Source organism: Chiloscyllium punctatum, chromosome 48 (assembly GCF_047496795.1).
Source record: "Chiloscyllium punctatum isolate Juve2018m chromosome 48, sChiPun1.3, whole genome shotgun sequence".
NCBI classification, from domain to species: domain Eukaryota; kingdom Metazoa; phylum Chordata; class Chondrichthyes; order Orectolobiformes; family Hemiscylliidae; genus Chiloscyllium; species Chiloscyllium punctatum.
In genome coordinates, this window is record NC_092786.1 from 43,395,233 (window position 1) to 43,419,384 (window position 24,152).

Genomic DNA, 24,152 nt, shown 5'->3' on the forward strand with positions numbered 1-24,152 from the left:
GCTAATACCTGCTCAGCTGTTTGAGGGCCAGATAGAGCATTCACTGGAGTGTTGAGCAGTAAAATGGCATTGCTGGTGTGAGAACAGCACATGATCAGATGTCATAATCTGGATTCGTACCTCTGGTCATTCATAGCACATCCAATGATGCCCTCACTCAGTGTGGCATCCAGCACAAGGAAGTATTGCCATCTTTTTCTGCACTAGGTGACACCCTTGGCAACTAAACGACAAGCACTAGGATTCCAATTTTGCCTCTGAAGCTCTGGAATTTCACCAACAGGCACAGTTTGACCCAAAAGTCCAACCATTCTCTCATTTGAGTTGGGCTCAAACTTTCTGCAAATCTCATTAGAATACGGATGAATTTAAACTGGGGCGTAACCGAACATAGACAGATGGGGCCAAGGATAGTGAGGAACTCTCACTATAGGTTGCTTCCTTAATTATGATAACTGAAGTTGTGACTTATTTAATGAACATTTATGTACATTAACTTATTTATTAGTTGTGTGAGTAGGGAAACTTTTTAATGAGATTTACACCAATGCCATAAAAAACGCATTCAATGAGCCATCTTTGGAGGAAGTTGTTTTTGTGTGAAACGTCAGAAAAAGGAACTTCAACTAAAAATCGGATCTGAATATGAAGAGAGGATTTGAGCAATTACCATTGCAGGTTGTCATGTTAGGGACTGGTTTATTCTGGTGGACAGATTGGTACTTGGCTGAAGGAATCAGTTGGAAAACATGGAAAAGCTTTGGGGTCTAATAATACATGTGCCTGAAATTTCTCAGTCTCTTGGGCCACATCGTCAATTGCAGTCTGTATATCGGTGCACAAATACACAGGAAATTCCAGTGTCAGACGGGAAAGCATTTGCTCTGGTTGCTACGTGCACTGCAACTGCGTACATCTGCATTTGTTTGCTTGGTATTTCTTGCAAAAATATGAACGTCTCTGTGGCTCATTTATTTTGTGTACTTGCAAGTGCGGCACACATAGCCAATGAAGCAGTTCTTCCTGACTGTGAGGCAGGAGTGCTATTTTAATGACAGAACTTCACTCATTCGTGTTTTGAAATGAACCCTGTTGTATGATCAGCACAATCTTTGCAAATGATGCACCAGATGTTCCTTTTAATGCAGTTTTCAGATTCCAAAGTGGTTGAACTAAATTGCTTTCTGCTCTTGTGGTTGTCAGCGTCACTGCATCCTCCTGTGTGTAAGTATAACGACCAGCTCTGCCTAGCCAATTGGAAATGGTGTTTTACAGGAAGCACAGCACAGGAAATTGTTAGCTTGAAGTCTGGGATTTTCCAACCATTCATTTTGATTTGAGGAAAATTACAGGTTGGACAATTGAGGTGGAAGGACAGTAAAAGGACCAAGTAACAGTGACATCACCTTTTGAACTAGTGAGAGTGACTCAATGAAAGGAAGTTGGATAGACACTTGAAAAAGAAACATTGACAGAGCTGATGGTGAAATACTAACCAATGAATCTAGGTCACTCCTACCCCAATGTTTCTCCAAGGCATGATGGGCTGTGCTTCTGTGCTGAGGACTGGATTTTACAGGGAGTCATTGTCCACGTCTCCAAGCTTTCCGCTTTTCCAAATGCAGCCATTTTACTCTGGGAGTAGAATGAATTACTCCAGGGTGAGACTTTTGCACCCATCTGATTGGCTGTCATCGCCTCTAATCCCCAAAGCACCAGGATAGAGCAGTGGCCACTGCTGGAACTGCAGGTGGTCCCAATACACTAGTGTTGGAGTCTGGACCTCCAGTGCAGACTCTGGCTTTGGATTGGCTTGACTGCTGTCCCTAAGGTTGGGCTGTTAGCTTTGAGAGGCCTTGAGGGTGAGATACTTAAAGAGGAGGGAAAGGTGCTGAGTGGGGTGTCACAGATGGCTACGGGAACCCAGAAAGAAAATCCTATCCTGCTTGCCCAACAGCCCAGTGTAGTAAAATCTTGCCAGGCTCTGCCTTCCTCCTCTGTCATGGGTGAAAGAGCAGCTGAGGCAGTTGCCTTAAGTGGGAACATTTGATTGCTTTTAAGAGAACAATAAAAAGGGGCGACTGAAATTCTAATATTTGTAAACTTTGGTAAAACACGGGAAATTTTCCTTAGAATTCTTTAGGACTCCTTGATAATGCATTTTCAATTGGACATTTAATGTTCATATTTATTAATGTTAAAAGCTGCTGCATGCTAAAGAGTCTCAGAAGTAGAGACTGGTTTGGGAAATGCAGATGTTTTTTTAAGTAGTCCCTCTCCAGGATGGTTGAATCATTATTGGAGGCACCTTCTCCTGGTTAAATCCTTCAGGGGTACATCAGTGAAATACTGATTTCAAGATGACTAGAGATTGCTTCCATGTAAAGAACAATAACAGGGCATTAACTGGCTGTTAAATGGCTACTTTAAATCCTCACTACGCCCAAGGGCATGCGGGTTACCTGACACCTTTCCTGTTCCTTTTAATATGGGAGAAACGCCAAGGGTGAGTGGGAAGGCCATTTGGTTAACTTTATGACTTCCACATTCCAGCTCTCCTCTCCTCGCCAGACAAATACATCCAGAGGGGTCCATCAAATCCACTCCATTGATTCCAAATCTCCCACTTTAATGAGTTTTTACGATGCTGGAGCATCGAAATGGTTGCAATTATGTTTCCCCAGGAGCTGTGGGCAAAGTAGCATTGCTGTTTCACTTCATCTGTTCCACATTTACTTTCAGTTTTTCTCAATTTAATTTGTCCATGATAGGAGCATAACAGAAAGATTTTCTGCTCTGACCTTCCATCTGTAATTAACTTTAAATTGGATTTTAGGGAGATAATTGGTTCCATTTATAGACCTGAGTCTGCGAGACTGAGCATGTCTGGTGTGGTGCAGCAGGGGAATCACTGTGATATGCAGATGCTGGATTGTAATCTCATTAAAAAATAATTTGATCATTTGCCTTTCTTCTCACTGAGAAACTGTACGAGCAGATGCAACCTGCTTCTGAAAACCTGTCATTGTTCTTTAATGGCCAGTTAATGCCCTGCATTAATTCTTTCTGTAGAAACCATGACAGTTGTCTTGCAATCAGGAGTTGACAAGCTACCATAAAAGGACTCCGAATTATTTGGGATCCTCCCAGGAAAAGGAGCCTCTGAAAATAATGCAACCATCCATCCATAGGACAGGCTACTAGGAGAATATCAGAATGTGCTGAATGACTAATCTGTCTCTGTTTGTGCGACTCTACAGCTTGCAGAGTCTTTCAACATTAACAGCTATGATCTGCACACATTAAATGTCCTCTTAAAGGTGTATTATCAAAAAGTCCAGAAGAATTCTGAGGGAAATTTCCCTTGTTCAATCAAAGTTTTCAATTTGTAAAATTCCAGCTTTTCTTTGTTGTTGTTCTCTTTAAAATGATCAGATTTTCCCCACCCCCCAATTGATTTAATTCAGGTACTTTCCATTTCTTCATTATTGGTGCATCAGGAAAATTACTGGTCAATGTACATGCATTAGCTGAAGGCTGTGCAGTGGTTTTACTGGTTTATTGTTGGAGTGATCTCATCCTTGGACAAGAATTTCTGCAGGAAGCGAATTAAAATGAAAAGTGGACCATTTCCTTCCCTTCCAATTCTGTCTTGAACTGGTGGATGATTGTTTATTCAAATGGTTAAAAAGAAAATTGGGGCACTGATTCCGGATTGGCGCTGGAAGTTCAATATGAGAATTAAAATGATTTATTGTGTGCAAAATATTCTTTTGAAAGTGGATTATATTGCTACAGTTGGCTACTGATCCATTTCAGTCAGCACATTTAAAGCCGAATGTGACTAATATTTGACAGAAGGAATATATTGACAGGGAAATACGGCTTGAACATTGAGTTACAAATGTTACCATAGGTCAGAGTGGCCGACGATCATCTCCTGTAACAATTAAAGATTTTAAGATGGGCATGTCTCTGACGATGAGAAAGTGAGGGCTGCAGATGCTGGAGATCAGAGCTGAAAAATGTGTTGCTGGAAAAACACAGCAGGTCAGGCAACATCCAAAGAGCAGGAGAATCTACGTTTCGGGCATAAGCCTTTCTTCAGGAATGAAGAAGGGCTTATGCCCGAAACATCAATTCTCCTGCTCCTTGGATGCTGCCTGACCTGCTGCACTTTTCCAGCAACACATGTCTCTGTCAATGCAATGTGGCATTATAAAGAAGAGGTTACTCCTCGCGTCAAATCTTCATTTCATCAGGCACATGTCTTCTTTTTATCACTTCTGAGGTGTCTGGAGAACACATATCAAAAACAGGCTCTTGCAAAGGATTCCCAGTCCCCAGACTGGGGTCTCAGGAGCCTCTCTCAGTTCTGCTGCAATTGGAGCTTAGCATCATTAATGGCAGCAGAGTGAAAATCTAACAGCAGAGCAAGCTCTTAATCCTGTGAATTAATGCAGAAAGTCCAATACTATGGATTTGAGCTTTCATGTCCAGAAGTAAAATAAAAGATGCTCTGGTATTCAAATATTGTAATCCATTTTTTTTTCAGCACGCTTCCAGAGACAGCTCAACATCACTTGCAGCATGACATTCAACTTATTTCAGCTTTCTCCAGGAAGAGTCAAGGTTGAAACCTAAAGATCACAGTCCAGGAGGGGTGAGGGGGAAACTTATGCAACTGGGTGCAGTAGGCCCAATTTTAACTTTGCAGTTGAATAAGATCCTGCTCACAGTATTTCAAACATCGACATGATGTGGTCATTGACAAAGGGTATTAAGGTTGCACTTTCTGTTGGCTGTTTTCCAACACAGGAATGCCTTTTGTTTTCTTTCACCCCCACCAATGAGCCAAGTGGCCTGGTTAGTCAGGTAGAATCCTGCGCAAGAAGATGCCTTCGCAGAGATGGCGATGGTAGTTAACATTTCTCCCCAACACGTCAAGCTCCCCAACACAAACTACTGATTTCAACAAGTCAGCAGGAGGGTGAACTATCGTCATTCAAAAGGAGAATGATTGGGCGTTACCCGATATTCATGCAACTCTCCCATTATAACATTTCACATGACAGTCCCTCCTGCTTATTTCAATTGTTTTTACACAAAGAAATGTCATGATCCAATGATTCAAATAAAACAATTTAATCAGAACAGTTGTGTCCATTTTTGAGTAACTAATAGATGATCTTATGGGTAATTCCGATAAATGACTTTGAGTTAGCAGGAGTAGATTGTATGGGACCATTCCCACATTTCTTTTTATCTGTTTTAATTTCTCCTTGCATTTGACATAGTTAATGGTCATTAAAGTCAACTAAATACTTTTCAGTTAAATGCAATCTCTTGTCTATTTATGTTCTTATTTACTTGCAGGGCTGTGATAAGAAAGCAATGGTTTGGGACATGCGCTCTGGTCAGTGTATCCAGTCCTTTGAAACGCATGAATCTGATATAAACAGTGTTAGGTTAGTGTATTTATTCTGTAAATTTCTTGAAACTACACGAGAGATTTATGAACTAACTCCCTCATTTAGTTTAACAAATTGGATGACGTGTGTGTGTGTGTATGCATGCCATGTGGGAAATGATGTCTGTACACTGCCTATGGTTATATGTTTAAGATGGAAGCTATGGTCACACAGCTAGAATATGTAACATTCTGGGTTACAATAATACACTGGTCTGTTGCAAACCTGATGCTAAAGTCCATTTTCTCACAATAGGTATTTCCCCAGTGGTGATGCTTTTGCTTCTGGTTCAGATGATGCCACGGTAAGTCAACTTTAATCAGATGTCATATCATTGTTTCCCCTGGATGTTATATAGAAGAGTTTTATTTTGTCAAAAATAGGTCCTGACAAACATCATACGATCATCAAACTTGCTGTCTTATTTTGTTCTGCTAAATGTGAATAACTTTTAGATACACTATGTAGCACTTTTTTGTCACCATTGGGTGATAGCATATAAATACTTCAAACTTTCTGTTCCTGAGCAATCTTTCATTTCAGTGAATTTAAGTAAATCGTTTTGAGACAGCTTTTGGTTATTAAAAAAAAGCGTCAAGTCGAGGTTGTGGTTTCCTCAGAGATGCTGTTATTCCCAATCATGATGTTCTATGTGGCTCTGTGGTAGCACTCTGTCCTCTGAGTAAGGAGGCTTTGGGTTTGCATTCTGCTCCAGACCCTTGACAGACTGGTGGTTTCCATCGCAGTACTGAGGGAGTGCTGCACTGTTGAAGGGGCTGCCTTTCAGATAAGATCTTCAACTAATCTGTCATTTCAGGTGGTGGTAACGGATCTGCTGCCACAATTTCCAAGAACAGGAGAAATAATTTGGCAGATATTTGTTCCTCAATCGACATTACCAACATTGTCTGTGAGAGCTTGCTGTGCACAGGATGGCTGCCACATTGCACCAGTAACTGAGCTTCAAGAATACTTGTCTAGATGAGTGCAGCTCCAACACTCAAGACTTGACACCATTCAGGGGCATTTGGCTGGCATCCTACATGGCCTCACCATCTTTGAAAGGCTGCTATGCACTTGGATATTGCCCGTCACCAACAACATTGTGGCACAGCAGCCAGAAGGCCATGCTGCCTTGACACGGTCGGCACTCCCTCGCACATGCAACCCTCTTTTCTCACTCTAATTTCTGTTTAACCACCAGGCCACTCACTTACGAGTCCCGGGGCTACACCCTGCTGAACACTTCAAGTCAGTGCTACCTTGTTCCCAATGCAGGCAAGCAATCTCACAAACTTGAACACAGATGTGAGCTTTTATTTACAGAATGGCAAAGGGAAAAGAAATGAAGCCAACGGAGGCCGACCTTTGCCCCCATGATGCCCAAGGCTTGGGTATCATGATGACCATATTTATCAGTCAACAATTGTATGTTGCCCCCACTTCTCTTCAGTGAAGTTCCTACTGACGGTTGGCGCCCATCACAGCTGATCTGTGTAAAGGACAATGTCAGCTTCCTTCACCCCATTGTCCTAACCTCCTCCTTGGAACAATGGTGTTGTTCACCAGTTCCTCAACATCCATCTCCTCACTTTGTTGCCTGCTGTAGTTGTGCAGAGTGCAGCACACCAGGATGAGACAGCCAGCCATGTCTGGGCTCTTCTAGAGGGCCCCCTCACAACTGTCAAGGCAGCAGAACCACATCTGGAAGAGCTCCATACTCTGCTCCATCAATGCCTGATTGAGATCAGTGCAACACTAAAGCATCTGCATCATGAACTATGTTCACACTGGGTAGCCCATGTCCCTCAGTAAGCAGCTTTGTAAGGCCCCTTGACCCTCACAACCACTGGGACATGAAAGAACTCCAGGATGTAGGAGTCATGGTAGGTGCCAGGGTAGTGGGCACACAGCTCTAGGAAGAGTGGTCACAGGGCTCCCGGACAAGGATGGAATGGAATCCCTTCCTGGTGATGAATCTCCTGTTGTGATACAGCCCTGTCAGTGTCACATGTGTACTGTTGATGGCATCCTACACCAGATCTGGTCCTGAATCCCACTGCCCGTGGGCAGCAGCACTGAACACATCATGGGGGATCAAAATGATCCAGCGTGGTGTTGCCCAGACAGCATTGGTCACTGTCCTGATGTTTTTTGTCAGAGTACAACTGAGAGATCCCGCACTGGGCACCGGTCACTGCCTGGAAAGTGCCAGTGGTAAAGATGTTTAAGACAGTGGTCACCTTCCCGGCTCCAGGGTAATGACAGTCTCTCACTCCTGCAGCCCAGTTCCAACCCTGTGTATTGGGATATATGGAGCCTGCATTGGCACTGCCCCTCGCTCATCCCCAGAAAATGGAGTGGGAGCTGTGCCTCCTCCTGCGCAGTGTCTCCATGATCCTGAAGGGGCGTGCAGCTGTGACCGCTCCCTGAGCCAGGCGCTCTGTGTCCTTCACGGGGCGGGCGGGGGTGGGGGTAGGGGTGTGGGGGGGTGGTGATGATGATCTGCTGCTGCTCCTGGACATCCCATTGGCCCTGATCCTCCTGTATCCAGGGAAGGCAGCCCCCATAGCAACCAACATCCCAGTAGCAGCAGGGCCCAGCACTCCTAGTGGACAGAACTTAGCATTGGGAATGTAACGAGTGAAGGAGGATATTAGGTCTCAGGGCAGTCATTGGTGGCATGTTGTCCGGGCGAGAGCTGACCATGCAGTGAAGCATGCTGAATGTGGATGATACGTTGACATGAGGATTCTACCTCCGCGTGTACAGTAACTTGCCAAAGGTGCCACACCGGCTGAGTGATGACCAATGGCAATGAGAACAACACCCCCCTTCGTATCCTCCTCCCAATCAAACCTTGAATCAGCATTCAGTACAGAAGCCTGAACCACCTCCATGACAGAGAAGAACTCTCACTGGTGTGGCTCACACAGGAACCATGGAAGTTGAACGAATTGTGGTTTCCTTTTTTGAACCATCATTGCTGCTTTCTTCAATATTATTGAGATGACCAAGTTCAATGTGCAAGCATCAAACGCATGCATCAAACTGCCTTTTGACTGGCCACTGATCCTTAAACAGCTTCAATTTGCACGCTAGCAAATCAGTGTTTGTAAATGAAATATTGAGTTTTGCAAATGGCTGCTTCGTGTTTTTGATGCTGCAGTGTCAGCAAATATGGAGCTTGTCAGCCATCAAACCAATGCTCCCTTGCACCCCCCCCCCCCCCCCCCCCCCCAACCCCCCCGCCATCCCCAGATATTGTTCCAGACAGTTTCCAGTACCATTTTATCTGTAGAGAAGGGAAAGTCATGGTGGGACACCATGATAGTGGTGAGCACCGAGCTGTGCTTGGTCACAAGGTACCCCACCCTGGAGCCTGCACGTCCCCCATACCTCTCAATACCTCCATGTCACATTTCCAGTCCTCCCCACAATGTGGAAATGCATTGTGTTGAGCTTTGTTCATTACTGTTCCTCCCTGCCCCCGAACCCTGAGCATTACACCCGAATGGTGCCCACCCTGCTCTTCTCCTCTGTGGTGGTTACTGCCAACAAACCCCCCCCCCACTGTGTTCAAAGCTGTACCAAATTCCACTGCCCGCTGCCTTCCCCTTGAATTTCCCCCTCTCATTGTTCTTATCCCTACCTCTATGAATACTTCTGCTTCCCTCTCTGACCCAAGCCTTGATTCCCCCAACGATTCCCCCAACGCTGCCTCAGTCATTGATGCCCCCACTGCCCTGGCAGGTTTCCATCTTGAAAGCTTTTTTTATAATTCATTTGTGGGACTTGGGCATCGCTGGCTGGCCAGCATTGATAGCCCATCCCTATTTGCCCTTGAGATTGCTGCAATTCACTTGCTCTGGGTTAACCCACAATGTCGGTAGGGAGGGAATTCCAGGATTTTGACCCAACGACTGTGAAGGAATGGTGGTATATTTTCAAGTGAGGGTGGTGAGTGGCTTAGAGGGGAACTTGCAGGTGGTGGTGTTCCCAAGTACCTGCTGCCCTTGTCCTTCTAGATGGAACTGATCGTGGTTTTGGAAAGTGCTGTCTCAGGATCTTTGGTGAGTTTCTGCAGTGCATCTTGTAGATAATACACACTGCTGATACTGAGCACCGATGGTGGAGGGATTGAATGTTTGTAGATGTAGTGACAGTCAAGTGGGTTGCTTTGTCCTGGATGGTGTCAAGCTTCTTGAGTGTTGTTGGAGCTGCATCCATTCAGGCAGGTATGGAATATCCCATCACACTCCTGACTTGTGGCCTTGTAGATGGTGGATAGACATTGGGGTGTCAGGAGGTGAGTTACGCACTGCAGTCTCCCTAATCTCTGACCTGCTCTTGTAGCCACTGTGTTCATATGGTGAGTCCAGTTGAGTTTCTGGTCAATGGTGACCCCAAGGATGTTGGCAGTAGGGGATTCAGTGATACTGCTCTAAGATTGAAGGGCAGATACCCAGGACTGTGTTCAGCCCAGGCTTTTGCCTGACATGGAAGAGCAGCCCTAGACAGGACTGAGCAGAGTCCAGCCTGCTGTGTTCACAGCTCTCTGACTGACAATATGCCACTCTGCTTGCTGTTTGTACTGGTCCTACAGGACTGACCGCTGAACAGTCGCCAGAGTATAATGGAGCAGATCCCCCAATGTGAGAATTCCAAGTGGAGGGGATCAACCATGAGAAAGCCACTGAAGTGTGTGTGGCAGTGCCCCGACTGACAAAAACGGCACCAACCCTCCCCTGACCAATATCTGTTCCCCTTAACTGGACAGAAGACTGGCCCCACCCAGTTTCCGACATGTCCACTGAATTGAACAAAGGTGCAGTGTGCTTGCAGCACATTCCTGGTGAAGAGCTTATGCTCGAAACTCCGACTCTCCTGCTCCTCGGATGCTGCCTGACCGGCTGCTTTTCCAGCACTGCACGTTTTGACTCCAGTGCTTGCTGCGCAGGCAACTGGCACATGCTGTATCTCTGCATGTGCCATTCACCAAAATGTCCCGATGGTTCCACAATGCCAAACACAACAGGCAGCCTGTCTGGGCTTAAAGTGGCAGTAGTGAACTCTGGCTGAAGTGCCAATGTGCTTACAGGCATGGCACTGCGTGACAAGGCAGGGCATGGATGGTGTGAGCCTGCAGGTGGTCACAAAATGAACAAACACTAGGAGCGCGAGCAAGCAGCCCTGAGATATAGCCTGGTCCGTTTTGTGAGCTGGGAGCCTGTCCCTGAGCACAGTGTCCCTACAGCAGCCTTCTTGATGCTATTTGCAGAGCACCCTGCAATGCAAGCTTTGCCTCGTGAGCAGGAGAAAGTGAGGACTGCAGATGCTCTCAGGTTTCCCCCCCCCCCCAATTCCTGATGAAGGGCTTCTGCCCAAAATATAAATTCTTCTGCTCCTCAGATGCTGCCTGACCGACTGTGCTTTTCCAGCGTCACACTTTTCGACTCTTGCCTCATGAGCAGCCATCCAGTGAATCAGACAGTTGCCATGATGGTCAGGATGCGTTGGCAGTTGCAAGATGCCAATGCCTTAGGTGAAAGCTTTGTGAGGCTGGTGCCTGAGGATCATGCCGTGAGATGTTGTTGCCCAGTGTCCAACATAGAGGTCGTCTGGGACAGGCAATGAGCTGAATCCACCAGGTACCTGCTCCAACTTCCTTGTCGAGTCTTTCTGACATCTACCTTGTTTTGCAAGACAGGAGGCTCATTAGTAATAAGACAAGTGTGGCATTAACGAGGTGTTTAATAATCGCTGTTAATCCCCATTAAGTGAGATCTGACTGCTGCCTGAAGGGAATCTCAGCACGCTTTGCTACTGAGGAGATGGAGTGAGCTGAACTCAATGTCGAGATGAGTCTCGTGGTATTTGTCATCCTCTTCTGTCACACATCTTGCCATAGCTCATGTCACTCAGGCCCCTATATGATTTCACCATGGTGTTTGATTTGTTAGAATCTTAGAATCCCTACAGTACAGAAAAACGCCATTTGGCCCATCAAGTCTGCACCAATCCTCCAAAGAGTATCTCATCCAGACCCAGCCCCCACCCCATCCCCATAACCCTGCATGAGGTTTTTACAATGGCTAACCCGCACATCCCTGGATACTACAGGGCAATTTAGCATGGCCAGTTCATCTAACATGCATTTCTTTGGACTGTGGGAGGAAACTGGAGCACCCAGAGGAAACCCTGACAGACACTGGGAGAATGTGCAAATTCCACAAGATGGTCCCCCAAGGCTGGAATTGAACCCAGGTTCCTGGCACTGTGAGGCAGTAATGGTGACCATTGAGCTAACGTGCCACCAATTTGTTCAACCAGTTGCTGGGATTGCTTGCTTGCAATGGCCTGTTATATGTCATCACAAAAACTGAAACACAACCACACTAGCTCAGTTCTGTTGTGGGTAAGATGCTCTTCTGAACTGATGATAGCATTCTGTTTGTGGAAAATACCCTCCACTCATGCTGAAAGAGTGATTCATCAGATCTAGTCTATGGTACCTTGCTCTTAAACTTTGAGCTGGAAGTTTACAGAACTACGCAGGGGTATTTTAACACTTAATGTCTGTTCAGAAATTCCCTATTCTTTCATGAACTAGTCCCCATCACAAACATTGGAAGCCACAGATTTGATTGAAGCCTTTAAATTTGTTGAAGAAAAACGCTGAAATCTTTTCCTGTTTTGTTTCCAATTTCATTTTGATGGTCCTGACTGGCTCCATCAAGGATAGGAATATATCCATTTGCAAGCGAGGAAAGTGGAGCAGAGAGGGAATAGAAATAGATTTTTAAAAAACACAATATTCCCCAACGTTACATCCTGAGGTTTGAGAATACAGAAATACTACCTGTGTGCGATTGCAATGAACTTACGTGAGAAAAGAAAGACATATATCTATCTAGCACTTTTTGGCTAACATCTCAAAGTGTTTTGCTGCCAATGAAGGACTTTTTGATGTGGAGTCAGTAAACTGTAAACCTTCAGAACTTTTTAATCAACAACATTAACCTTTCTCTCTTGAGCCAGAAGCTATCAGCTCTCGATCTTGGAAACATGTGCGGAAAATTAGCTGATTTTTTTTTCAGATGTAATCAAACACTCAGGAGCTCTGAGGATTATTTGTTCCATCAATGATTGATATCTATGAATGGTGGGTGGGCCGGAAGTCTCTTGGTGTCTGTGAATCTTTGCCAACAACAGCAGCAGACAGTTATGTAAAGCATTTAGTGCGGTGTTCCAAGGGATTTTTAGATAGGGCTGGGAGTGGACTGGAGGTGGGGAGAGGGAAATAGATGAGAGTAGTAAGGAGCAGGTGCCAAGCCTGGGTGGGAGTGCTTTAGAGGTGGTTGAATATTCAGTTGAGAATGCATTTTGTTTGTTTTGTTTATGAGAGCGCTTTTGAAGAGGAAGATTGAAATGGGGAGGAGGCGAAATGCCGTAGGGAGGAACTGGCAGATTGTGTGATGTGATGATGCATCTCCTTCAACAAAGTTAGGTTGCCCTTAGTCTTTTGCCTCTAACTCAAGCTGCTTTAGTTGAATTTTAGCTGAAAATGTGTTGCTGGAAAAGCGCAGCAGGTCAGGCTTATGCCCGAAACGTCGATTCTCCTGTTCCTTGGATGCTGCCTGACCTGCTGCGCTTTTCCAGCAACACATTTTCAGCTCTGATCTCCAGCATCTGCAGTCCTCACTTTCCCCTCTTAGTTGAATTTTAGCCATCTCCAAAGATTCTGATGGTGTTTCCAGCAAAGTTAAATGCTGAGCTATTGCCATAATTATCTCTCCTTTCCTCAGGGAAGGAGGCAACTGCAACTCCAGATTGTCTGCTAATTCCAGCAGTTTGGCCTTATTCACCTTTTCCAAAGCTCCCAGAACCGACTTCTTCCACCCTCAGAAAACTCTTGGTGACTGAAAGAGCCATTGCAATTCCCAAACACAACTAAAATCAACACCCAGAACAAAAGACACAAGCATATACCACTCGCTGCCTTCTGGTCCAGCAACCCTAATCCAAGTCAGAACTATAGAGCCCCCAAACTGTTATGGACCAGGTCAGACCCCCTCAAAACATTTCAGGAAAGTAGCCCTAACTTTGCCATTTGTTTAAGTAGATATAGAATGGATATTCCAGGAGGGATGCAGCTGGCCCAACCACTTAGTTTTAAACAAAATAGAATTTATTTGCAAGATTACCAAATGAAACACAAACAAACAAGAACAGAATGTAGGATAATCTATCCAAAAACCCAACAGATTATCCCAACTTATTGATGCTGTTCCAAATACTTGCAACAATCCCCAAAAACACAACTTTGCAAAAATAAAAGATCAAACACGGTCTTACAGGTGAGAGAGACAGAGAGAGAGATGGCAGAGAGATTCAATATGGAACACCTTCTTCCATGTAGCTGTTTCTTTGACCAGCAGCCTCAAAACTGACTGACTGCTGGCTCTGAACAGCCAGACTTCTAAAACCCAACCAAACCAGAGAAATGCTTAGCTGGGAGAACTGTATTTCATTGTACAAGTGTTTTGTTTTAAAAATTTTAAAGCTTCCCCAAGTAGATCAACCCAGACATTTTGGAACCTGTGTGTGACGTTTCAAAAAAAAACAAGGACAATCTAACCTTGTTAAAGGAGCAGCATCATCACAGTGACAATGGAAGCTGAGGTTTTTGCTACTAATGAGGGGACAAAGACATGGGGATTCCACAAAAGACCAGCGTCTAAGGATTGGTGGTCACTGGTAGTAATGTAAGTCTGAAGGTGGGTGTATAGTTAAGGTGGAACAAAGCTGCTTATGGGTTAAAGGTGAGGGCGAGATTTTCAATTTTTGTGCTTTGGGGGAAGCATACAAGAATACGGGCAATTTTCATTTGCAATAGAAAGCTGGGTCGCTTTGTGACCAGTTCAAGTGGGCATGGGTAGGCAGAGCAGGGCAGTGCAGGAAGAGAGGGAAGTAAGAAGATCGGAACCCGAAGAGGCCATTTAACCCCTCAACCGATTCTGTCACTCAGTATGATCATGGCTCATTTGTGGCCTAAATTCACATACTCGTTTTTGGCAGACATTCCTTGATACCTTTGGATAACCAAAATCTATCATGCACAATTTTAATATTAAGAATGATCTAACGTCTTCTACCATTCAAAGGAGAATTTTTTTGGTAATTATGTCTTTAGTCCTAAACATCCCAGCAAGTGAAGGTAGGTTCCCCCAATCTACCTGAAATATCTCCAAACCACCCAACAAGATGCCTTTCGGCTTTCTGAATTCTAGGGAATACAATCCCAGCTTATTTAATTAAGGGCCCCCAATCTGTGGGTCACAACCCCCAGTGGGGTCACAGGATCATAGATTTCATCCTCCGGCAACTGTCTGTGTGAAGTTTGTACATTCTTCCCGTGTCTGTGTGGGTTTCTACCTTATGTTCTGGGTTTCCTCTCACAGCCCAAAGATGTGCAAGCTAAGCGGATTGGCCATACTAAATTGCCCCATAGTGTCCAGGGATGTGTAGGCTAGGTGGATTAGCCATACAGAGTTATGGGGGTAGGGGGTAGGGTCTGTGGAGAGTCAGTGCAGGCTCGATGGGCTGAATGGCCTGCTTCCATGATCTTATATTATTAATTAGGGTTGTGAGCACCTCCTCCATAATAGCAACAGTGACTGTGGAGCAGAGACCTTTTTAGGGCTGAAGTGGATGACCACACAGTGCCACAATTTTGACAATTCACTTGAGTGCACAATATCTCTCATGATGATTGTTCATTTCAATACACAGTGCTTACTGTACCGCACATGCTTGTGTCATTGTAAAATTGGATATGTGGCTTTCGAACCCACCTTCCAAGTTAATGAATAAAGTGGCTTGTTGAGGCCCAGCACACATGCTTGTGGGACATCACTAGTCACTTCCTGCCAATTAGAGTATCCTGTCCACTATCTATACAGTCTTGTCACCTTTCGTTTTGCCAATCTCCTCATTTCCACCCAGTCTGATATAACTGAATTTACCAGTTGTCTCCTGGAATTCCACAGAATTAACATACATAGTCATACACCATGCTTTAACCACATTTTAAAAAATTTACCAAGCATCTGCCCGTTTATAAAGATATGCAGCCTTCAAGAAAACCAAAGGATCTGTCTTTTGAGAGTTGGATTGTTTTGAACTGAAACTGGAATATCTTTTAAAGTGTCCCATTCTGCCTTGACAAATTTTAAACCATCAACATCTTTACAGTTTTCAAAGTAAGTCTGAAATTATAATAATTTAAGATTTTCATAAGACTGTTGCCTGTTTTACAGTGTCGTCTGTATGATCTCCGTGCAGACAGAGAAGTAGCCATCTATTCAAAGGACAGTATTATCTTTGGTGCCTCCAGTGTAGACTTTTCACTGAGTGGTGAGTATCTTCATAACGGCTAAAACAACCAATTCTAGGAAATCGGAATTACACTCAAAGGCTGAAAAAACACCATCGAATCTAAACTTGTACTTCAGCCCTCTGTGTTGTCCATTCGTTTTTTATTATTACGCACAGCGGAGTGACCTTCCTACCACCAAAATCACTGCGATTTATTTTTTCCAAACTAGTAACCACCACTAGTAAAACACCAAGAAGGCTAGTTGAATGTTTACAAACAAAGCCCATTAAGGGCAATGCAAGCCACCAAAGGTGAGGTGGGGGTAGAGAGAGCAGGAAGGAATTAAATCAAAATGGAGTTAGACGGGGAAATAAAGCACTGTGTCCCCCATGGTGACCACCTCTCTCTCTAAAGGCATCGAGAGCATTGATGGACACAGTGTGCTCCCTCTCCAAGGATACCCTCTCTCTTTCCAAGCATGAACATCCAGTCTCTTCTTATCCTGTTGAAATAAAGAAAGGTATGCAGTTAATAGCAATGATTAGTACTTTCAATGCCATTTGGTAGTAGTATCTAATGATTCAGCAGACTTGAGTTGTTCTTAGATACCTGACCTGTGAGTATTATGTCAGTGTAGCACTTCCAGTTTGGGAACCAAAAATTAAATACATAATGAATGCCAGGAATGGAGAGAAAGAAAATTACATAGATATCCTTTCAAATGATTGCTGCCAGTTTCTCTAAATATAGTTTCCAAAGCTTTTGAAGAATGTAGTTAATACTTTTACTAATCATTAATTGTTAAGGAAATTTTAACTAGCCTTTCAAAGTTAAGGCTAGTTTCCAAATATGATGAGTTTTCAATAATGGATCTATTAAGCAAATTGGTAAAATTGATTTGCAAACATTAGGGGATGGATGTTCTTCTTTAGTACATGGATGAATATGTCGAATTAGTTCTGTCAACACACACTCCAAGGAAACAACTAACAAGAAAGGGATGCTGGGGAACATTTCAAATTGCACAGAAAACCATTGTAATTTTTTTTAAAAATTAGATCTATAATTGATTAAAATAAGAGTGAACTTCATAACGGAAATATATATATATAAACTGGTTTCTATCAGACTAATTAAAAAAATCTTTTAAGAGTCTGATTATAAACTATAATAATTAATATTATAATTCTGTGAAAAACCTGCATGGTGAATTGTTCTCACCGAGAGCCAGTACAGACATGATGGGCTGAGTGGTCTCTTTCTGTATTGTAAACATCCTGTGTATGGTGAAAGCATGTGATGTCAGAACAGAACTTTAGTGCATTCAAGACTGATCATGGACGTGGCCAAGGAGATGTCCCTGGCTGCAAAGTCACATGAAACAAGCAAGTTACTAGATAATAGGCACTTGGAGAGCAGATCATAGCAAAGGTCACCCTTTATCTTGCCTTTCTTTTGATACCATAGCCTGATTCCCTTCTTTCTCCACTTGAGGTCGAGACATTTGTAAACCCACTACTCATCTTACAACATAATAGGTGCAGCCACTCCTCCCGAACAAAATTGTCAATAATTGTATTGTTCAAACATATTATGAATAGCTGGGGTCAAAGCACTGATGCCTGAGATACCCCAATAGTCATTGTCTGCCATTCTGAAAAAGACTTGTTTATTCCTACACATTGTCCCCTGTCTGTCAACCAGTTCTCCAATAAACTACACCCCATCGCATGCACTTTAATCTGTGTAATTATAAGAGTGAGTACATACTTTCCTGTAACCTCCCAATGACAAAATGACATGTCAGAACAAAGTCTCATTGAATACACAAACAGTGACATGCAAACAATTGCTTTGCTGGTTAAAGTGGCCATTAACATAACAGTAAGGAAAGATATTTTCTCTGACAATGTGGAATCTGTGTAGATATTTTGGATGTCATATAAAGATATAAAGACTCCCCCAAACTGTAGACACCCCTTCCCCCCGCCCCCCCACCGACTGTTATGAGGAATGGCATTAAACAGGAAGTTAGAGATGCATGCAATAATGGAACATCTGCAGTTATGGGTGATTTTAATCTGCATATAGATTGGGCAAACCATAGAGGAGGAATTCCTGGAGTGTGTATGGGAATATTTTGTGGATTAATACATTTTGAGGAACCAACTAGACAACAAGCCATCCTAGACTGGGTATTGCATATTGAGAAAGGAATCATTAGTATTGGCGCGAGATTTGTGCTCATGCTCGAAATGCAAAGAAGAAAATGAGAAGTTAGCATGTAGATTACCTTGCCAACTCTGCTGAGATTGTTGACATTCTTTTGCCATAGTGGTCTGCAGCTCCAGGGTTGACAGAGATGGCACTCATAGCTAGTGCCATCTCCCTCCAGTTTGCACATTTGATATTTATGCCAGTCTTAATAGACTAGATTAGATTACTTACATTGTGGAAGCAGGCCCTTTGGCCCAACAAGTCCACACCGACCCTCTGAAGAGCAACCCACCCAGATCCATTCCCCTACATTCACCCCTTCACCTAACACTACAGGCAATTTAGCATGACCAATTTACCTAACCTGCACATTTTTGGATTGTGGGAGGAAACCGGAGCACCCAGAGTAAACCCACGCAGACATGGGGAGAATGTACAAACTCCACACAGACAGTTGTCTGAAGCGGGAATTGAACCCAGGTCTCTGGCGCTGTGAGGCAGCAGTGCTAACCACCATGCCGCCCATAGTACCCAAATCCAACAGCTTCTGCCTCCTACATTATATCTGTTTGTGTAGGAGTTGGAGGTTGGCATCAGTATATTTTTGTGTTCTTCAAGGTTGTGCCCTGTCCTGGTGCAATCTGAGTACACATCATGCTCAGTAACGTCTACAATTTTAATAAGACTGTTGCTGTCATGTCCAATGAAAAAATCATGTACTATTCTCTTGTACTAGTTTTATTGCAAATATGTACTTTATTCATAGATAGAAATCTTTAGGTATGTGTACAGTTAATGAAGCCATTCAGATCTATACTTTCTTTCCTTACAGAGAACAAATTAAGCCTTTGATGTTCATGATTCTCTGTATTTACAGTCAACCTCTTGGCATTTAGCTGAGGTGTCAGGAGGGCCCAATTATTGAATGCCCCCCCCCCATTATTCTTTGGCAGCAGGACTTCACATAGTGGTCTTTCTCCTCTATGCCTTGGCAGCAACTGCCCCAAGCTTTAGTGCATCCCTCAGCACGTAGTCCTGGACATTGGAATGTGCCAGTATGCAACACTCAGTCAGGGTCAACTCCTTCAACTGGTAGATAGCAGGTTTTGGGCAGACCGAAGAGCATCTTTCACCAAGTTGACGGTACTCCAGGCGCAGTTGATGTTTGTCTTGGTGTGCATCCAAGGGAACAGACTGTAGAGCACGTAGCCCCATGTCACAGAGCTGCTTGAGACGAACCTTGAGAAACACCACTGCATTCCTCTCCAGACTTCATTTGCATAGGCACAGTCCAGAAGGAGATGTGTGACAGTCTCGTCCCCTCCACAGCTGCTTTGAGGGCAGCGTGTGGTGGCGCAGACAGTCCAGGCATGCATAAAGAATCTCACAGGCAGGGCACTTCTCACCACCAGCCAAGCCATGTCCTGGTGCTTGTTTAAAAGTTCTGGCATTGAGGTATTCTGCCAAATGACTTTGGTAGTCTGCACAGGAAACCGTTCAACAGGATCTGCTCTCTCTTTTTCCCAAAGTGTCTCAAGAACGCTAGGTGCTGACCACTTCCTGATGGACTTGTGGTCAAAGATGTTTTCTGTCATAAATTTCTCCACGAAGGACAAGTAATACGGAACAGTCCAACTACTTGGAGTGTTCAGCAGCAGTGAGGCCAGGCCCATCCTTCGCAACACCAGGGACAGGTAGAATTCATTTCTGTCGTACATGCTTGTTCTCCAATGAAATGTTGACCTGTCTTTTTCAAGGATACATAGCTTCCACTAGGTCAGTTATTTTACTTCCCTCAGATTTAGTACCAGTGACTGCCCCAGTGAGAGGTGGAAACTTGCAGACCACTTGATGGCACAAGTTTTTGTAAAGATACAATAGCAGCATAATTCACTTTGAGAAAATAAAAGGTCAGACAGTTCACAGAAAATAATCAGCAAGGGATTTGTGATTATAATTTAATGAAGTCATTTACAGTGTAAGAACATCTATTGTATTGATCTCATATAAAATACACAACACAGGCTATATGAAAGAGTTTTGAAACTGTACAACAAAGGTCCATCTCTCCATTCCAGTAAGACTGTAAAATAAAAAGTGTGTTTGAAAACTAATCCAATTCAAAATATTGTTGACCACTCTCAGGAATTTTAATGTTATGGGGACTTTCCAAGCAAAATATTTTTTGTTCAGTATAACTGTGGCTCAGAACAAAAACATGTTGATGACAGTAGTGAAAAGGAAATGTCATTTAGTCAGAGAGATGAGGGTCTGACTGAACTGTTCAATAAAACTGGAGAGAAAATGCAAAAGGGATGTTCAACCAATCCATTTTTGTCCATAAGAGAAAGGCTTAAATAACATACATAAATGGTTCTTTCTAAATGGATGGTTGCTGAACATTGAATAATTGCACCCCAAAAGGCTCTGTGTCTATTAAACATGTGATGCCCCTGGCACCATGCTATTTGCATAGTGTCAGTGCTCTACTGATGAACTCCCCTTTGCTTTGTAGCAAAAACTGTAGAGGTGGGAAGGATTACAGAATGGGAGCTGGGAAACTTAAGTGCTGTAGTAATGATAATGTGTGATGATTTTAGACCATTGTCTGGGGAGGAGGACTTCAAACTTAAAAATAAACACCAACACAGTGGTTTTTGGACTTGCCCCATTTGTCGGATTAGCAGCATGAAGCCCCTGCACAAACCTCTCAAGACATCCCTCCAACGGGACACAGGATGAGATAACTTGGGGAGGCAGGAAGCCATGAGAGTCCTTCTTCCCCCATTTTGTACATTGTTAAAAATACTTCATTTGCTCCTTCTTGAGTGATGGACCCAAAGACCCTTCCCGGGAGGCCCAGGGAAACTGAGAGCAGTGTAGTGGCACAGGACAGAATTCCTGCCCGTTCAGTGGTTAGCACTGCTGCCTCACAGTGCCAACGACCCAAGTTCGATTCCAGCATCGGGTGACGCTCTGTGTGGATTTTGGACATTCTCCCAGTGTCTGCGTGGGTTTCCTCCAGGTGCTGTAGTTTCCTTACAATCCAAGGATGTGCAGGTTGGGAATTGGCAATGCTAAATTGCCCATATTGTTCAGGGATATGTAGGTTAGATGCATTAGTCAGAGATAAATCTAGAGCAATAAGTTAGGGGAATGAGTCTGGATGGGTTACTCTTCAGAGGATTGGTGTGGACTTGTTGGGCCAAATGGCCTGTTTCCACACTGTAGGATTTCTCTGATTCTGTGATTCCTCCTTGCTAAATCTGGGAAGCAGTGGTTTTCCACATACAGTGAAAAGACAATCCTTCCTTGAAACAGCTATTTGCAATGTTTCACTATCCCTCAGGACGATAGAGAGTTTTGTGACAGAATGTTCCATCTTACGCATGACTCTTATTATCATTCTGTTCTGCCAGTATGAAATGGGATCCGCAGTCCAGAATTATGAGGGACTGAGGTTGTAAAGTTAAAAATGGTCACCAAAACTATATGCTTGCTGTATTCTCCAGGTCGCCTCTTGTTCGCTGGTTACAATGATTACACCATCAATGTGTGGGATGTATTGAAAGGAACACGAGTGTCAATCCTGTTTGGACATGAGAACCGGGTCAGCACTTTGCGAGTTTCCCCTGATGGCACTGCTTTCTGCTCAGGATCGTGGGATCATACTCTGAGGGTTGGTTTGTTAAAAAATAGATATTAAATAAGAACATTTTGCAACTTTGTGCTTGAGGAAGAGATCTAGCGCAAAGTCTTCTGCTTTCTCAAGTTTCCATTTATATTAAAGCAGCCCCTCCAAGGGCAACCCACAGTGTGCTTCCCAAAGCACTAATAGCTGGCAGGAGGTGGTGTTCCTGATACCCAGTCAACATACTCCTGACAACAAATAGAAGTCACTGCTGGTATCACTATTTCTCATCAACTCTGGAAATTGAATGTCTGAGTGCTTAATATAAGCCATAATTGCAATTTCCACTTGCAAATTTGTACAGGTCTTTGCTGACAGAAGGCCTGTGATCAAATTGATAGATTTTGAGATAAACATAGCAATACACTGCACAAATGCAATTGCGCCAAGATTGGGCTCTTGACTTTTGAAGATCTGTGATTTTTGCTCACACACTTATTCCAGTGTTGCCAGCTGTGACAGGCTAATCTCAACCACCCAGGACTTTGATTAGACTAGCATCTTGTAATCATTTTCAAGCAGACATTACCTGTGGAGAAAGTGAGGACTGCAGATGCTGGAGATCAGAGTCGAGAATGTGGTGCTGGAAAAGCACAGCAGGTCAGGCAGCATCCTGATTCCTGATGAAGGGCTTATGCCCAAAATGCCGATTCTCCTGCTCCTTGGATGCTGCCTGACCTGCTGTGTTTTTCCAGCACCACACTCTCCTATATTACCTGTGTCAATCTGGATCCAAGCCAGTCAAGAGACAGAAAAGCAGTATATTTTCCTTTGTATATAGAGTTTAACGACTCTAGTCTTAAAGTTATTAGAATTCCATTCGTTATAAAGTTCCAATCTGAAATGTCGACTCCCCTTCCCCTCTGATGCTGTGCTTTTTCCAGCTTCACACTTCATTGACTCTTTCATATACCACGAGAAAGTGAGGACTGCAGATGCTGGAGACCAGAGTTGAAAAATGTGGTGCTTCTTCAGGAAGCCCTTCTTCAGGAATGAGGTTGATGTGCCAAGCGGACTGAGATTAAAGGTAGGGGGGAGGGAATTTGGGGGAGGGGTGATGGGAATACGATAGGTGGAAGGAGGTATTCCCAGCGCCCCTCCCCCAAATTCCCTCCCCCCTACCTTTTATCTCAGCCCGCTTGGCACACCAGCCTCATTCATGAAGAAGGGCTTATACCCGAAATTCTCTGGCTCCTCGGATGCTGCCTGGCCTGCTGTGTTTTTCCAGCACCACCTCTTTCATATACCAGTTCCACCTTCTCCCCTTTATGTTCCGTTTTCTCCCCCCTCATTTTCTCCCCTTTAGGTCGACTCCGACTCAGTTAATGTCAATCACCTGGTTAGCTACTTGCTTCATTAGTGATTACGCTGTTTTGACAGCTCTGATTGTGCAATGCAGAACCTGGAAGACTGTAAGTCGTAGTACCAGAATTAGGCCATTCAGCCCATTGATTCTGTTCTGCCATTTAGTGAGGTCATGGACAAAAACATAAACTGCTGGAAAAGTTCAGCAGGTCTGGCAACATCTGTGAAGAAAGATCAGAGTTAATATTTTGCGTCCAGTGACCCTTCCTCAGAACTGATGGTGCTTGGAAACTGTGCGTTTTTATGCAGTAGATGGGGGTAAGCAGTAAATGATAGGTGAACAATAGAGAGAGAAAAACAGTTGAACAGACAAAGAAGTGGATAACGATCTGGCTAGGAGGGTGAATAGCTGTTAATGGGGACTGTTAGTGGCTAACAGTGGGTTGTACTTAATAACAGACAATGTGATAAGATCATCTGGTGTGTGGAGGTGGGGGCTAAGACATGGGTGAGTTCAGACCCTAAATTTATTGACATCAGTATTAAGTCCAGAAGGCTGCAGGCTCCCCAGGTGGAAATTGAGGTTCAGCTTGCGCTGAGCTTCACTGGAGCGCTGCAGGTGGGGTGTTAAGGTGGCGACATGGAAGTTCAGGGTCTTTGTTTTGGGCAGAATGAAGTTGTTCTGTGAAATGGTCACCCAGTCTACACTTCGTTCCCCAATGTAGAGGAGACAACATTGTGAGCAGCTCCTACAGTAGACTAGATTGTGAGAAGTGCATGTAATGCGCTGCCTCACCTGGAACATGTGTTTGGGCCCTTGGATACTGAGGAGGGAAGAGGTAAATAGGCAGGTGTTACACCTTCGGTGATTGCAGGGGAAAGTACCATTGGGCTGCGGGGTGTTGGGAGGGAAGGAAGAGTGCACCAAAGTGTCTCTGAGAGAATGGTCTCTTGAAGGCAGACAAGGAAGGGAAGTGGGGGTATGTGTCTGGTGGTAGCATCTTGCTGGACGTGGCATAAATGGCGGCTAATGATCTTCTGGATGTGGATGCTGGGGGGATGGTATGTAAGAAGAAGGGGAATCCTA

The 24,152-nt window shown here is 44.1% G+C and overlaps 1 protein-coding gene across 2 annotated transcripts in view; it reads left to right on the forward strand.

Annotated features, from left to right (window-relative positions):
* Nucleotides 1–24,152, forward strand: part of gnb5b (guanine nucleotide binding protein (G protein), beta 5b) — a 79,077-nt gene that overhangs the window by 52,166 nt on the left and 2,759 nt on the right. For both annotated transcript variants that reach the window (XM_072565075.1, XM_072565076.1), the window contains 4 exons: nucleotides 5,377–5,468; nucleotides 5,727–5,775; nucleotides 15,794–15,890; nucleotides 21,582–21,748. In XM_072565075.1, coding sequence (XP_072421176.1) covers nucleotides 5,377–5,468; nucleotides 5,727–5,775; nucleotides 15,794–15,890; nucleotides 21,582–21,748 — 405 coding nt within the window. The remainder of the gene's footprint in view (nucleotides 1–5,376; nucleotides 5,469–5,726; nucleotides 5,776–15,793; nucleotides 15,891–21,581; nucleotides 21,749–24,152) is intronic.